Source organism: Strongylocentrotus purpuratus, unplaced genomic scaffold (assembly GCF_000002235.5).
Source record: "Strongylocentrotus purpuratus isolate Spur 01 unplaced genomic scaffold, Spur_5.0 spur5_scaffold_3, whole genome shotgun sequence".
Lineage (NCBI taxonomy): Eukaryota > Metazoa > Echinodermata > Echinoidea > Camarodonta > Strongylocentrotidae > Strongylocentrotus > Strongylocentrotus purpuratus.
Window position 1 is genome coordinate 25,506,424 of NW_022145609.1, and position 15,663 is coordinate 25,522,086.

Consider the following 15,663-nt stretch of genomic DNA (forward strand, 5'->3'; position numbering starts at 1 on the left):
TTTGCGGATGCACCATGTGAGAGAGAGAGGGAGGATTGAGGAGTCCTGAAAAGGACTCTCGGTAATCTTTCTTGAGGGTGTGTAGTCCTGAAAAGGACTGTTGGTGTAGTCTTGAAAAAAGACTGTTGGTTATATTTCTTAGCTTATAGTTCTAAGAAGAACTATATAGCGCTTGGAGAGGATGGGTGGCGGGAATGGCTCGAAGTTTCGAACAGGTTGACTATCCGTCGTCAGGAGTCCTTTTCAGGACTAACCCTCAAGAAAGATTACCGAGAGTCCTTTTCAGGACTCCTCAATCCTCCCTCTCTCTCACATGGTGCACCCGCAAGCCTACTGTATAAGATCGAAGTTGGATCGAATATAATGATTCGACCGAATATGACATATTTTATGCACGTGATGTAATATACGAGTTGTTTTGATCTTAGGTTGACTTTAAAAAAAAAAACAGCTTTAGAAATTCGCTGTAGCCAACATGAGTTCTTGGACCACTGAGAACAGTTGATGAATCTCACCATTTTTTCTGTATAATTTTCAACTTCTTTTGATCTGACCTGTTTATGTTACTATACAATGCAGGATTAACATAGTCAAATAAACATTGAATAAGAGCAAAACAAAGTACACGTCTTGCTTTTAAATCCGTACAACTTTGATGTCTGTACAAAAAAAATAGTCAATGCACAATTAATAACAAATAAAAGAGTCAACAAAAAGCCTCAGAGCTGTAATCAGGGTAATATTATATTGGCTCTTAATTCTAGGAAAAGTGATGGTGCACTATTATACTTTAGAAAAGGCACTTTATACAACTTCTGTGAAGAGTGAGTAGGCCTACTAGTACTTTCCGCCTTGCATGTTGGTGGTATAGTAACAGTTATCAGGTTCCGTTTATTAAACGTTCTTGCTCTCTTTTGAAATTTAATCGACAAATTTAATTATCAAAAGTATGCGCACTCTTTAATAGGCCAAATAAAAAAAAAATAACGAGTTTCTTGTCAGGACTTTATCAAAAACGGAGGGAGGAGGCAGGGCATTATTCTATTTATCGTTTCCAAGATGGCGAATTTAAGGTATATTTATTCACAGATATCGTGCTATAAATAGTTTTTTAGTATACTGATGCAATGTATGACAAACCAAATGATTTGTATCATTTTAGTCCATTGCTATCAAAGCAAGTTTCAAAATTCAGAAACAGTGAAAATGTTCATGTGTTCAGCTTGAATTAGCTATAGAAGCTGTTTATACAAAACGTACACCACAGCCTTTTTTTCCTTTTTCTTTTTCCCTTTTTCCTGAATAGTAAATAGTAAACAAAAGGAGGCGGCGGCCAAAAAAAGAGGCGGGGGGGGGGGGGGGGGATGATCGAGTAACTTGTATTTTGTCAAAAGTTAAAGGTGCATTTAGTGTTATTGAAAATGAATGAAAAGAGGCAATTATCACAAATGAAAAGGGGTAGGCCTACTTTGGGCATGAGAACATATATTTGAGGAGCAATTACGCATGCACTTAATTGCCCATCGCGGAAGCGGTGATTTGGGGTGGGGACAAATTTTTCAAAGGGCGGGGGTCGTAAGGCCAGAAAGTGCACTTAAAAAAATAAGAACACCTAAGATACTTTTTTTTAAAAAGTACATGTAAACGGTTTCAGGGGCGGATCTAGAGAATTTAACCCCCCCCCCCACCCTGGGCTGGCCAAAAGAAAAATGACAGGGGCAAAATATATTTTTTTGTAGTGCTTTCTACCCCCCCCCCCCCCACCCCAAAATATTGGTCGGCACTTTTTTCAAATTTCGGGGCCCCCCTCCCCGTCTTGCCCTCTTGGAAAATCCTGGATCCGCCACTGGGTCAACCCCCCCCCCCCTTTGCAAAAAGCTAGATCCGCCCCTGGGTTCACTACCGAAATCCTGCTGAAAAGCAGCGGAGAAGGGGTTTCTGCTACCCCCCCCCCCCCCTCCCACCCCCTCCCAATTTGTATGTTTGGATCTGCACTGCAAGAACAATCCTCGCGGAAAATAGACTTCGCGATCAGTCGTTTTGCATGACTACTTGAAAAACTAGCGAACAACAAGCCACAACAAGGTGAGAATTTCACAATGATTTGTTATGTTTAGATATTATAATGATAAGTAGAGCTTGTATTAAATACTAGGCAAAATACTAAATATCACTTTTGTATAAATGTAGACGTAATCTGTGCCCTTTTGTTTTTCGATTATATGAATATTTATTTGCAAGCTGTTCACAAACACTGACAACTTTGTCCCACTTATTGTCTTGTGTGTATGGCTGTGTGCAGTCTTGAGACTTTCCTGTTTACTCGTGTTGTTCATTGACTTTGTTCTTTTTTTATGTTTCCTTGATATTTTGAGGTGTTGGTTCAATTATTTTTGAATGAGTGTTGTCTCTTCCTGTTTTATTTTGAACTATTAATATTTTAGCTGATGAAAAAGGAATGAAAAATATTGATAAAATATATTAAAACAGAAAAAATATAAAATTACATGAATCATCATGAGACATGACAATGAGCAAAACAAAAACAAAAACATAAACATAACACAAAAATATAAACATAACAAAAAAATAATTAAAAAACATGACCACGAAGATGCACACACACCCCCATACACACTTACAAAGCATCATCACATACTAGTTCCAGTTTCCCAGTACTCATGCAGTAGACTATTTTTTGTGTGGATTATTTTGATCACGGGAATTATCAGTAAACTTTTGCATCATTTTGAATCATTTAACTACACACATGCGATTCTGAATCTTACATGAATTCAGACTGACCAGGGATTGCTGATGTCCTAAGTCTTCTGAATTAAGAACTTGCCCAAACTATTAAATTGGAATGTTCCCACCACACTGCCCACACATTTAAGTGTAAGCAGTCGAGAATTAATTACCATGCGGACAGAGCATGGCTGCATGGTTTTAAATTTAACTCTTTGTTATGTATAATCTCTCCCAAACTGCCAATGTTTCTCACTAACACCAAAACAAAAGATTGATGAATAGACTGTAGGCCTAAAACAGTAGAATCACCCTTGTTTGCAGCACACTCTCCACAATAAAACAAGCTAATCAGTCAATCCACAGCTTTACTACTTGAGGGTTGAATGAATGTTGACTTTTCTTTTAATCGTTAATTAGCTGTTGAAGAAAACAAATGTCTATTCATGACATATTCAAGAACCGAAAGAATTGAAAGAAAACTAGATCTGTTATTTCTTTTCAAAACAGATTTGTACCTATACTCAAGCAGTGGGGCCTAAATTTATCTTTCTTGGGTTTGAAGTCAAGTGGTGTACAGCATGATGACCTTGTCGGCCACAGCTGTGGAGTTCACCCCAGGGAAATACTGGAGTGGATTACCGGTACAAGAAGAAAAGGTGAGTATTTCTACCCTTTTTTTTATAGATAATAAAGATAGATAATTATATCTAAAGAATACAGTTATTCATCTCATGAGGAAAAGAAAAAGAGAATATAATGCAGACCAGATCTCGCAAAATCATAACAATAGTAAGCAAATGTGGAGATGTTTGAGAAACCTTGTGCCTAAGTCATTACCTATATCTCCCAATAGCATAAATGTTGATGGTGCTAATGTGTCAGACAATGCAAATATTGCTGAAGCTTTTAATGACTTTTTCATTTCTAATGCTACTAAGATTACAAAGGACCTGCGAAGGAATAAGTCTCAACTGAGAGTAGACGAGGACAATAATATTGGTCCAACTCATTCGCAATTTAATTTGAATTTGATTACTGAGGATTTTGTATTGAAACAGATTGATAATCTGAGTATAGATAAAGCAACTGGTGAAGATCACATCAGCTGTAAACTTTTAAAGATGACGAAGAATGTTATCGCAGAGTCTCTTTGTGATATCATTAACAAATCCCTGTCTACAGGAGTTGTTCCACGTGAATGGAAAAAGGCTCGGGTAGTACCAATATTCAAATCTGGAGATATTTCTTCTTTGAATAATTACCGTCCCATTTCGATATTACCTATCGTGAGTAAAATTATAGAAAGGGCCGTCCACCAACAACTCAGTGAATTCTTGGACGTGAATAAATTATTACACCCTAATCAGTCTGGTTTTAGACCTAAACATTCAACAGCTACTGCCCTTGCAAAACTTGTAAATCAATGGTCGTTGAATATTGATAACAAAGAAATTTCTGGAGTTGCCTTCATAGATCTTCGTAAGGCTTTTGATACTGTTGACCATGAGCTACTTCTACATAAACTAGCTTGTATAGGTTGTAGTAATAGGACTATTTATTGGTTCCAATCATATTTAGGGGATCGACAACAAGTGACCCAATTCAAAGGAGCCAAGTCGCATCCATCAACCATCAAATTAGGTGTGCCACAAGGTTCAATTCTTGGTCCCCTTTTATTTTCAATATATGTTAATAGTCTACCTGAATGTACTCCTGAAGGTATCATAGATATGTATGCTGACGATACGACACTTACCGTCAGTGCAAATGATGCAACTGTTGTGGAAGAAAAATTAACTGTTGCGTTAAACAGAGTCATGGCATGGATTAAGGAAAATCGTCTTGTTCTTAACACTGAAAAAACTTGTGTCATGTTAATAGGCTCTCCTGCTAATCTCAAGAAAATTGAATCTTTCACCATTTCATTAAACGGCAATTTGATCAAAAGAGTTCAATTCACCAAATGCCTAGGACTTTTGATAGATGAAGAATTGAAATGGTCTAAACAAATCGAAAACGTAAGTAAACTTACCCAGAAAAACATTAGCATGATAAAGAGAGCAAAGAGTTTTTTGCCTCAAAAATCCTTAAAGTTACTTTATAACAGTCTAGTGTTGCCACGATTAGATTACTGCTCTGTTGTATGGTCGAACCGATTTCATTCTCATACAACTAAGCTGCAAAAAATTCAAAAGAGGGCCGCAAGAATAATATTGAACAAGACATATGACACACCGTCGGCTGATTTGTTCACAAGTCTTAAATGGATGACACTAGACAAGCGGTTTGAGTTAAGTCGCGTTATGATGATATATAAATGCGTTCATAACTTAGCACCCTCTTACCTTCAGGTAGGCTTAATCAATCCTAATGATGTACATGCGCATCATACAAGGCAAATAGACAGTGGATGTTTACGTGTGCCTAGATTTCACACTGATTGTTATAAGTGTAGCCCAATTGTTTCTTCCATATTTGAATGGAATAAGCTAGATAATTCGTTGAGAACGGCTTCCTCTGTCAATTCATTTAAGAGATTGTTTAAACAAAGTTGTAATTTGTGAATGGCTCAGCCGTACATACACTACGTGCATGTTCTGTAATATTTACATGTCTTATTCACATAATTGCGACTTAATTAATATTTTCCTATTGACATTACTGCTTACTAGGTTAATGATATATGTTAATTTTGCAAACGAGTATTATTTTTGTAACTGTTCTGTATAAATGTTATAAACGATGTAAATATGTTCATTCAGGGCCCCATGGAAGACCACTACTTGCTGGTGAATGGGCTACCCTGTCAAAAGATCAGAAATAAATAAATAAATAAATAAAATAATAATAATAATAATCTTTTAAAGTCCACTCCAAATTTTGTTAAACCGAAAATGGAAATTCTTTTTGCCCAATTGATCGTGAGCCCGGCAGCTACTGAGCAGTGCCAGATCGACATTGCTCTATCCCCTATTGTTGAACGACAAACAAGGTAGCAGCAACTCCTGTCTTTTAACGACTTTTGGTATGACGCGGTAGATGGCAGCAATACAATCTTTAATTAAAGTAAGTTGCAGATGAAGATGGAGATGGTTGTCAGTTTCTATGCATCAAAGTTCATAATACGCTGACACCAGACCAGACTATTATTAATGCTATTATCATTATTATTATTTTTATTATGATGATTATTATTATTATTATTATTATAAGTATTATTATTTTGTCAGACATTACCTTCTTGGCTTCTCTATTCACTGATATCTTCTTTCATCCCTAAAGAAAGTAGATTTATTCTTTCATTTTATACTGTTTTTTTGTAGATCCCTGCCTTTAAAAGCATGTTTTTCCTTCAAATTAGAAATTCTTACATTTTTATTAATTCTGAAAATGAATATGGATTAGGTTCAAATTGCTATCACAAGGATCATATTGAGGTCATATGACAGGGTTTTAGGTTGTCAATGCATCTGGCAACCTTTAATTTTATATCAAATGAAAGGAAGTTATTGCCCCAAACAATCTTGCTCTGTATGTTAGTTGTTCAATGTCACTATACTCCATTTAAATTATCAGCTCCAAATATTACTGATATAAAGAGATATTACTAGTTTATATAAATACCCAATGAACATACATGTAATGGAAGATAGTGATGTGTAGATGAGTCGACGTACCAATATTTGCTCATAAAACCCAACTCTAACTTAAATTTCACATGCAGGGTACAAGGTTATCCTCTTTTTCCCCCTTCTTCAGACTTCTTAAGCATTAGCCTGTAGAATGCCAGGTAACTGTTTTTGAGGTTGATTTATACATGATAGCTGTACATAAATTATATATTTTCATTTCTATTGAAACCCTTTAATGATAGAGTAATGATGATTATTATTTGATTGTACTTGTATCATTACCTAATCATTATTAGTTTGTGTCGTTTTAGTTTACTTTATTTTAGTTGAGAAAGTAATATTTTTGTGATAGTAATATGAACAGCGCCATGAGCGTCAGAGCCTGGCGGATACCGGCGCTATATAAATATCCATGTTATTATTATTATCACACAGACGAAAAGGTCAGAAGTTATATGAAAACATATTTTGTTAGCTCTTTGTTAATCTCACAATTATGAACCCAGTGCACTATTTCCACTCCTTCTGTATTCTGTTCTGTACAGCCCATAGTGACATGCAATCATGCCCTATGTGTTATGCCCTATACAAAAATGTTTAAATATTATAATCGTTATTGTTATTATTATTATTGTCAATTTTCAGGAGTCTGACTACATGTTTGAATTGAAAGACATTCTCTATCAGCTGAGTATCAACCCTGGCTTGTTTCAAGAATGCATGAACTCACTGACGGACATCCTTTCCGTGGCCATCAGAGAAGATTGGCAGCTGGATGAAGTGGCAGATGTCATCTTTGAGCAGGTATTTTCCAGCCATAGGCAAATTAATTTCTTTTCCACAAAATAAACAATAATATTAATAATAGATCACAATTATAATGCGCCTATACTTTGTTTCTAGGCGCAGTATATATTATTACCCCAGTCATTGGATTCAGGCATAACTGCACACAATGTATGCACATTCTCCACTCCCTGGGTAGCATTCTGTCCATCATGATGCTTGGTTAGTTGGTTGGTTTGTTTGTTTTACCTGACTGCTATTTAAAGAAATCATGTGTTTGCTTGTAAGTAGGCAACCAGGGGACATACAGCTTTAAGTCCTCTCCAAGGCACTTGGTAATGTGGATAAATGCCTTACCAAAGGGCACTAGCGCATAGAATTTGTTTTGAACCAAGGACCGACCTCCCGTTTACATCCTGCCTTACTCAATGTTCATGTATGTGCTGTATGTACAAAACCTGTGTTTTTTAAATGATTTAAATCATGATGTATATAAATTCATTGACTTTCATTGCATTGGCAGAGAAAATCAAAGTCAAATTTATTTATTTTCCATAAATAATTGAACATTTTCAAATTATTTATTTCCACCACCAAGACACATGACATAAGTGACCACCTGTGTAGAAAAACCACCTGTCTGTACTCTGTAAAGACCACATTTTTTTGTGTACATGAATTTCTTGTCTCCTTTGATTTTAGTCAGTCATGGTACCAAAACTTTACGTACACAGAAGCCCTGATTATCTCTGTAGAATTTCTCTTCTGTTTTCTGTCTCTTTTTTTTTTTCTTCTCTGTTTTCTTCTTTCTCTTCTTCACTCTTCTTCTCTTCTCTTTTCACATATTATTTACATGAATTTCTTGTCTCCTTTTGAATTTAGTCGACCATGGAGCCAAACTTCACATACACGGGAGCCCGGATGGTCGATCATCTCTATAGAAACTTACCCAATCCACCAGGCAGAAGACACATGCGAACCCTCATTAATCAAAGGTCAGTACTCGTTCACTTCCTTTTGTGGGAGTGTCGTGGTCGAGTGGTTTAAGGCGCTTGACTGGAGATGCGAAGGTCGAGGGTTCGAATCCCGACAAGGCACTAATTTCCTTTGGCAAGATATTAACCTGCACTTGCTACTCTCCACCCATGTGTTCAATGGGTACCCGGTAGGATGCGAAAGTCCATGTGGTTGGTCGAGCAAGTTGTGCGCTTGAAAAATGGCGACTGGCTGGAATGCTCCCCAGGGAGTGGAAAATGTGCACGCCTTGTGTGTGGGTAAGCCTGAATCCGATGACCGGGGTAATAATATATTTGTAAAGCGCTTACGCACATCGTTGGATTGATGTATTGAGCGCTATATAAAAAACAAAATATTATTATTATTATTATTATTTGTGCCTAGTCCAGACGTGACACTATTGTTTTGTAGTTTGTAGAGGTGGCGTGGTGGTCTATTGGATACGTCACTGGACTGTAAATCACATGGTCTGCGGGTCAAGTCCCGCTGCTGCACTGACGTCCTCTAACAAGATGTTAATCTATGTTTGCCACTCTCCACCCAGGTGTAATAAATGGGTACCCGGTAGGAAGATATTCCTTGAAGCTTGAGCACCTTATGGTAGATTTTTGCTAAAGCCAGTGTAATAATTACGATTGCAGGGTCCACAGGGATAATAGTACTAATACCGATGAGGCTACCCTGGATAAACAAGACATAGATTTATTATTAATATTACACTACAAATCACATCAGAAACTTTCCATTGAATTTCTTAAATTGTAGATGATCGGGAGGAAGATACTAGAAATACTAAAGCTGTTTTGATTTTTTTCATCCTTGAATGCAATATTTTAACAAATGAGAAGTAGAAAATGATTTAGAGGTAAAAAAAAAAGTTTAGATGTAGAACAAAATTTATATGATGTTTGAAATTATTTTGTTTATTTGTTCTGATTTGATTAGAGCTAAGAATGTTGTTGTCAGGAGGAAAGAGATGGCGTTAGATCCTGCACAGCAGAAGAGGCTACATGGAGTTACTATGTTCATGGCTGAACTCTTCATGAATATGGAGGTAAGATTGGTTTGGTTTGGCATTGGATCCTCAGGATGCAAAAAAACAACCACATCTTGCTGCAAACATAAACCATTCATGGGTGAATTTCTTCAAGCATACCTTAATTTTTTATAGACCAGTTTTGGAAACGCACCCCTCTCAAAAAATGAAATGGAAGCTCCTATTACCAATCATGTGAAAGAATATGTTTTGACTGATACGTGATGATATAAATTTTGCCGGGAAACCGCATACTAATTGATATATTCGGTAAATTATTATATCTCTCCGGACTGGATAGATATAGCATAGTCCCATATACATCTTTCTGTGTACAGTGCTTGTTACTTTACCAAGACTGGGCCAAATTTCTTATCATTTTGATGATTCCAGAACCTTGCAGTACACACCAATACTTATATGCTAGATGATCAACCTTTTCTGATTTCTTCTTTTTTAATGCATCTCAGCTCATTTAATTTTTTCCCCCCTTCTCTGTATGATTACAAACATATTTATCAATATAAAATTAGACATCACGCAAAGAATTACATGAGAAGTATTTTATCAAGGCCTATCCCTACCACCCGTCTATAAAGACTACATTTGTTGTCTTCCTTTAGTCAGTAATTTACATTGCAACATGTATTCAAGGAACCTGTATATAAGGACCACCTGCCCCATAAAGAACACTTTTCTTTACTCCCTTGGGTGGTCTTTATATACAGGTTCACTGTATTTCATATCCAACTGAGCAATATAACAAATCACTACTGGTAGAGAACATATTTGACCATCTTCAAAAGCTTTGTGGCACACATAAGGATTAATACAATTAATTGATGTAAAATTTGCTTGCAATTGCTAGATTGTCAATATTTTTTCTTCTTCTTCCAGATTGTAGGAGGAGATGGCACTGTTCAAAAGATCAAGGTTTACCGAGCAGCACTTCAAGAGCTTTTCGAGTCACTCACAGACTACCCCTCAGAAGCCAACCTCAAATGTCTGGGTAACATATTCAAGGTACGATGGTCTTACAAGTCTTGACAATGCTTTGCTTGCAACGCTCTTCTGGATTTTTCCTTTCTTGTCATGACCGCTCTTCGCTTTTCTTCATTTTCCTTTCTTGACTTACATTTTTCTTCTCTTGTCTTTTCATGTCCTTTGTTTTCTCTTTCTTCTCTTCTTATTTCTTTGCTTGTCTTCTCTCTCATTCTTCCCTTCTTATTTTCTTGCTTCTGTTCTCCCTTTTTCTTCTCTTCTACCCTTTCTTTCTTTTCTTTTTATTCTTTGCTTCTCTTCTCTTTCCTTGAATTGTCTCTCTTCTCTTTTTCTGTCTTTCTACTGTTCTATACTTTTTCTTTTCATTTTCTTCTCTTTTCATTTTACTCTTCTCTGCTCTACTCTTCTTCTATTTCTTCTCTTCTCTTCTCTACTCTTTTCCCCCATTTTTCTTCTCAGATTATGTTATTCTCTCCTACTCCTCTCTTTTTCTTCTCTTTTTATGTCTGGTTGTTGTTGTATACAGTGTATTTTAGGTGGTCACTGACACCACTATAGCTTCTAATTCACCTTAATACATTTATTATATTCATTTAAAAAGTTAAGTGTTTTACATGTACATACTGACATATCAGTGAAATCACACTACAATACACAACACTGCACTACACTTCCTGATGTTGATAATGTAATAAAACTGCAAGATATGTTACATTTTGACATTGCAGTTGGCTGGGAAGACAATAGAGGATTACGATCGAGAAATGAGCAACAGTGCGTCCTCTGAGCTCATCAACAAGATCTTCAACGATGGAAGAAATTACATTGTCAATGGCAAAGTTGACAGGTAAGGCCTCCATTCCAAATCCTCATCCTTGCTGTTTTTCATTACAAAGTAGCTAAAAAATACTCCTGTTCTTGTTTTACAAATCATGCAATGTTTTCGTGGGGTGGGAATGAGGCCTAGAAAAAAGGATGTGGTATTAAACAAAAAAATAGGTGCAAGCACCCTTTTTTTCCCCCTTATTTTCTCTGAATGCTTAAAACTGATTTTTGTTTTTATTCATTTAACTTTTTTTTCTTCTGAAAAAACGGTTAAATTTTTTTTATAAAAAGTCGACCATAGATTTTAAGATTTTGGGTCAGTCCCCCCAATATAGTAATTTGAGTTCTCTCACTTTTTATTTTTCCCTGTATTGAAAACATTACCGTAACAATGTAAAAAGAGAAAAAATGCTTCTGGCATGCTGTTACATTTCAAATATAAATATAAAATGCCTTTTACGATATAAGTTTAAAGAATTTAGTAAAAGATTGAAATATCAAGCTTAAGGTTAAATTTATAATTTTAAACATTAACATTGCCAAGGTCTGATGTTGTCCGCAAAACAAACCTTGTTTATTCTGTAACTCCTTTCTTTGAAGACGTTGTGATTTTCCATGGAATTATTAGCAACGATTGGAATGAAGAAAAGAGAAGCTGTAATCCCCATTCAGAACATTACAGTTTTGGGGCAAAATTCATTGAAAATCCTCAGCAAAATTACAAAAGATCCAACGGTTGTCCTTTCTTGCACAGATCTATTAGAGATCAATGGCTGCAGCTGATTGAATTCCGAGCTTCAGACTGGGGCAGGAGGCAAGTCAAAGGTCATAGGCCAAAGTACGAAGAGCCGGGTCCAGCAGGGGCAGCGGGGGCAGCTGCAATGAACGGTGCTGCAGGAGGAGATGTGTTTACAGTGAGTGACCCAACATTTGCTCCGATGGGGGTGTTTCACAAAGACTTATATCGACTTTAAGCTAGACTTAACTATGGCAGGCCATTCATGCCACTGGTTGCTCTCACCATTGGTCTCTCAATTATGATCTGTAGATAGCAATCTGAAGCAAGTTTTCCTTCAATAATGAACTATTGAAAAATGTTAATTCTGTAGATTTGTGACCATGATTTGTACGTCCCTTGAGAGACCAATGCCAGTAAATGGTGAGAGAAAACAGTGGCATGAACGGCCTGCCATAGTTAAGTCCATTTTAAAGTCGATCTTAGTCTTTGTGAAACACCCTCCTGGTGACGTTTTTTCAGAGCTTTACTCCGTCAGAGACTGAGGCTTTCGTTTGCAATCTTGTTTTAGGTCATGTGAAGGGGTATGGTTGGTTTCAGGCAAAGGTATCAATTATAGTGTTAGCTTCATCGCTTAAGTTAGAAATTCATTGTTCGTTATGGCAACATTGCCCTGAAGATAATTGTTCAGAGCTTTGTTTTATCAAAGAACCAGGCCTTGGTGTTGCTATTATGGTTTCAGGGAAGGGTGAGGTTTTATGGTAAAGTATAGCATTGGCTCCAAATTATACCTGGGGCCCGTTTCACAAAGCCTTTTTTCAATGACAAATGACAAAAATCAGTGACAAATCTGCTTATATCCAATCAGAAGCAAGGATTTCAGTAGCTTATAACAAAGACTGTCATTTATCACTGATGACAAGTTTTGTGAAACGCCCCCTGTATGAGATATGGTCTCTGCCAAGTAATTACCGTCTTACAATCATGTTACAATGATTACAATCATACCTTGCTCCCCTCCCCCTGCTCCCTTCCCCTCTGTCTGTCTATATATATATATATATATATATATATATATATATATATATATTATGTCCTACAATCATGTTTAGATACATATGTTCTCCAGTTTTTTCTCTCCTCTCTATCCCTTGCTACCCCACCCTCCCTCCTCTGTCTGTCTCTTTATCTCTCTTCCAAGGTGATAATTTTGAATTTTTATGAATCTTTCATAGTTTTCTTGTTTTGTATGTTTCCCCTCCATTTAGAATATTCCTACATTTTACAGTGCACAGGGAACGGTCATATCTGCAGAAGAAGCAGGTAAGTTGATAATGAAAATAAAATAAAAATCATTTGGATTTAGACCGCAGTTACTTTGTGTGAGATAGTATTGTAGAGAAAATGAGAGAAAGAAAGAGAGATAGAGATAGAAAGAAGGTGGGTGGGCAAATGTGTAAACTTTTACTGTAGTTTTAATCCTATATTGTGATGAGTAGAAAATCAGTCAAATTTGGTTGTTTGGTTGCACTGTCACATCACAAAATATATACAATAGTGTTGATTGTCCTATGATGATGTTGATATGACTTGATATGTTATTTAGTAGTTCTTGCTGTTCGTGTAGAAAATTGACTTTCAATTTGTTACTGTGCAGGTTTCAACGCAGAGCTGTTTAATCCTGAGGACTATTCCTACGAAGATGAAACTGACCCCAACAATCTGAACTTTGACCCTGCTCTTGATCATTATGGCTGGCAGCCCGAATTAGGGTGAGTCGAGTGGTTCTTTACAGATATTTTGTTGTAGTTTCAAGAATGTCTGTATAAGGATTGTTTGAATGAAAATGACGTGTTATGTGATCGGCTTGTGAGTGGCTTAATGTCACACCCGTTCACCACAATTTGATTGTAATATAGCTATGGCTTTTGTCTCCTGTTTATCTCTATCTCACCTTCCCCCTCCCTTTCTTTCTTCTCTCTATCTCTTTCTCTTTCTCTCTCTCTCTCTCTCTTCCCACTCTATTCCTCCATCTTTCTCTCCATCTTTCTTTCCATTTTTTAATCCCACTCTCCCTAGTTTTAGTCTATCCCTCACTGTCTTCCTCTCTTTCATTCACTATCCCCCTGTGTCTCATTATTGACCCCACCCCTGTGTTTAGTTTGTAATTTGTCTCTCTTTCTTTCTGTCTCTGTCTCTGTCTCTCTCTCTGTCTGTCTCTCTCTCTCTCTCTGTCTCTCTCTCTGTCTGTCTGTCTGTCTGTCTGTCTCTCCTTTCTTCTTTGAAACTATTGCATTAGGGTCTCATGATTTGTGCTCCCATATTCATTTTCATACATGTCATGTAGTCCCAAATCTTTTGAATAAATCTCCACTTTTTCTCTTTAAAATGTTACCTTGTTTTTTTTGTTGCTTTCCCTAATGCAGGTCGGGTTCGGAGTCCGGAGTAACGCAAGACATGGCCAATGCTTACGAGTCCTTCCTGAGGGAGACGGGCCAGGAGGACCAATCGGGACAGACATGGGCTTATGAATGAGGTCATGTGACTGTTGTCCCTGTGATCATGTGACTGTTGTCCCCATGATCATGTGACTCTCTAGGAAAGGCAGAGTGTCGGTTCAATTGAGAGAACTGCTTGCTTGAGGATAGCGACTTCCCACCTGGGCCCCATTTCACAAAACTTTTCATCAGTGACATATGACAGTTTTTGTTATAAGCTACTGAAATCCTTGCTTCTGATTGGTTATCAGCAGATTTGTCACTAATATTTGTCATTTGTCATTGAAAAAGGGCTTTGTGAAACACCCACCTGTTGTCTCGGAAGGGAGTCGGAAGGGACTATAATCCATGCGCACATGCTGCCGATCTTCAGGGATGTCTTTGGAATCAGCAACAACCTTAAACAGTACGGTTAAAGAGTACAAACAATGTGACTGCACTTTCTACACTCGTCGTCAGTATTCTGTGCTTTGATGTGTTCCAACGTGTCTACAGGTGCTTCTGTGTTCACTTAATACCTCTTCGAAAGAAACAAATGAACAAAATCTACTTACAAAAGTATTTATATATATGTAAATCCCAGTACATAAATGTGCACTTGCACCTATGTAATTTTTTTTGAGAATCAATCAATTAATTGTGTCTGAGTTAGCGCAATTTTAGCTCAGAACAGACAAAATATATATATATATATATATAATTGTGCACACTGTGTGCGTGAATGAATCTGGGTTATAATGATATCTGTAAAGCATAAAAAAGAAGATATTCTGTTTTTGAGTGCCATAGAAATCCAATTTTATTTAGTAGTATTATTAATTCTTGATAAGGTTAGATTTCTATATCATTACGTAAGAGTTTTGGACAGTACAAACAAAGAGTACAAAGGGGATACAAACAAATGAAGAATACTTTGTAGGGTGGTCCGATTCATTTATCATACATAGTATGATTGACATTAAATCTTTTTTACTACAATGTATAGAGAATAAGAAAAGAAGAGCAGCAAAGAAATATGAATAGAAGAAAGAGAAGAAAAAAATGAAATAACTAAAAAATATTAAAAAACAAAGACATTTATTGGACTTTACTGGACTTTACTGGACTCATAGTAATAATCTTCAGTCTATTTTTCTCCTTTTAACCTCTATTTTGTCAATGTTTGGTTATTCTTCATATACATGTAGCTCCATAGAGAAATCTTTTTTTGTTCCTTTCATCCGTATTTCCCAAGAATGATTGTAACAATAGACAAGAAGGTTGACACCCCCCACTAAAAAAAATCAGGAACAAACTTTTCTCTAAGAACAAGCAGTTGACTTTACCATATATTACTGAAATGGGTACACCACGTACACTGCGTATGTTTGTAGATATATG

The 15,663-nt window shown here is 36.6% G+C and overlaps 1 protein-coding gene across 1 annotated transcript; it reads left to right on the plus strand.

The window, feature by feature from the left end:
- The first annotated feature begins 1,995 nt into the window (after window positions 1-1,995).
- Window positions 1,996-15,312, plus strand: LOC115918981 (polyadenylate-binding protein-interacting protein 1-like). Its single transcript, XM_030996233.1, has 11 exons — window positions 1,996-2,085; window positions 3,259-3,407; window positions 7,029-7,187; window positions 8,052-8,164; window positions 9,132-9,240; window positions 10,120-10,245; window positions 10,953-11,071; window positions 11,804-11,963; window positions 13,054-13,108; window positions 13,443-13,557; window positions 14,212-15,312. The coding sequence occupies exons 2-11, from the start codon at window positions 3,330-3,332 to the stop codon at window positions 14,318-14,320; spliced, it is 1,143 nt and encodes a 380-aa protein (XP_030852093.1). The 5' UTR covers window positions 1,996-2,085; window positions 3,259-3,329; the 3' UTR covers window positions 14,321-15,312.
- Window positions 15,313-15,663: the final 351 nt, after the last annotated feature.

Bases quoted from the DNA above. Each gene is read 5' to 3' on its own strand.
- LOC115918981 (XM_030996233.1), top strand. From the start codon at position 3,330: ATGATGACCTTGTCGGCCACAGCTGTGGAGTTCACCCCAGGGAAATAC. The intron at 8,165-9,131 runs GTCAGTACTCGT...TGATTTGATTAG, and splicing joins CGAACCCTCATTAATCAAAG to AGCTAAGAATGTTGTTGTCA. The intron at 13,558-14,211 runs GTGAGTCGAGTG...TCCCTAATGCAG, and splicing joins GGCTGGCAGCCCGAATTAGG to GTCGGGTTCGGAGTCCGGAG.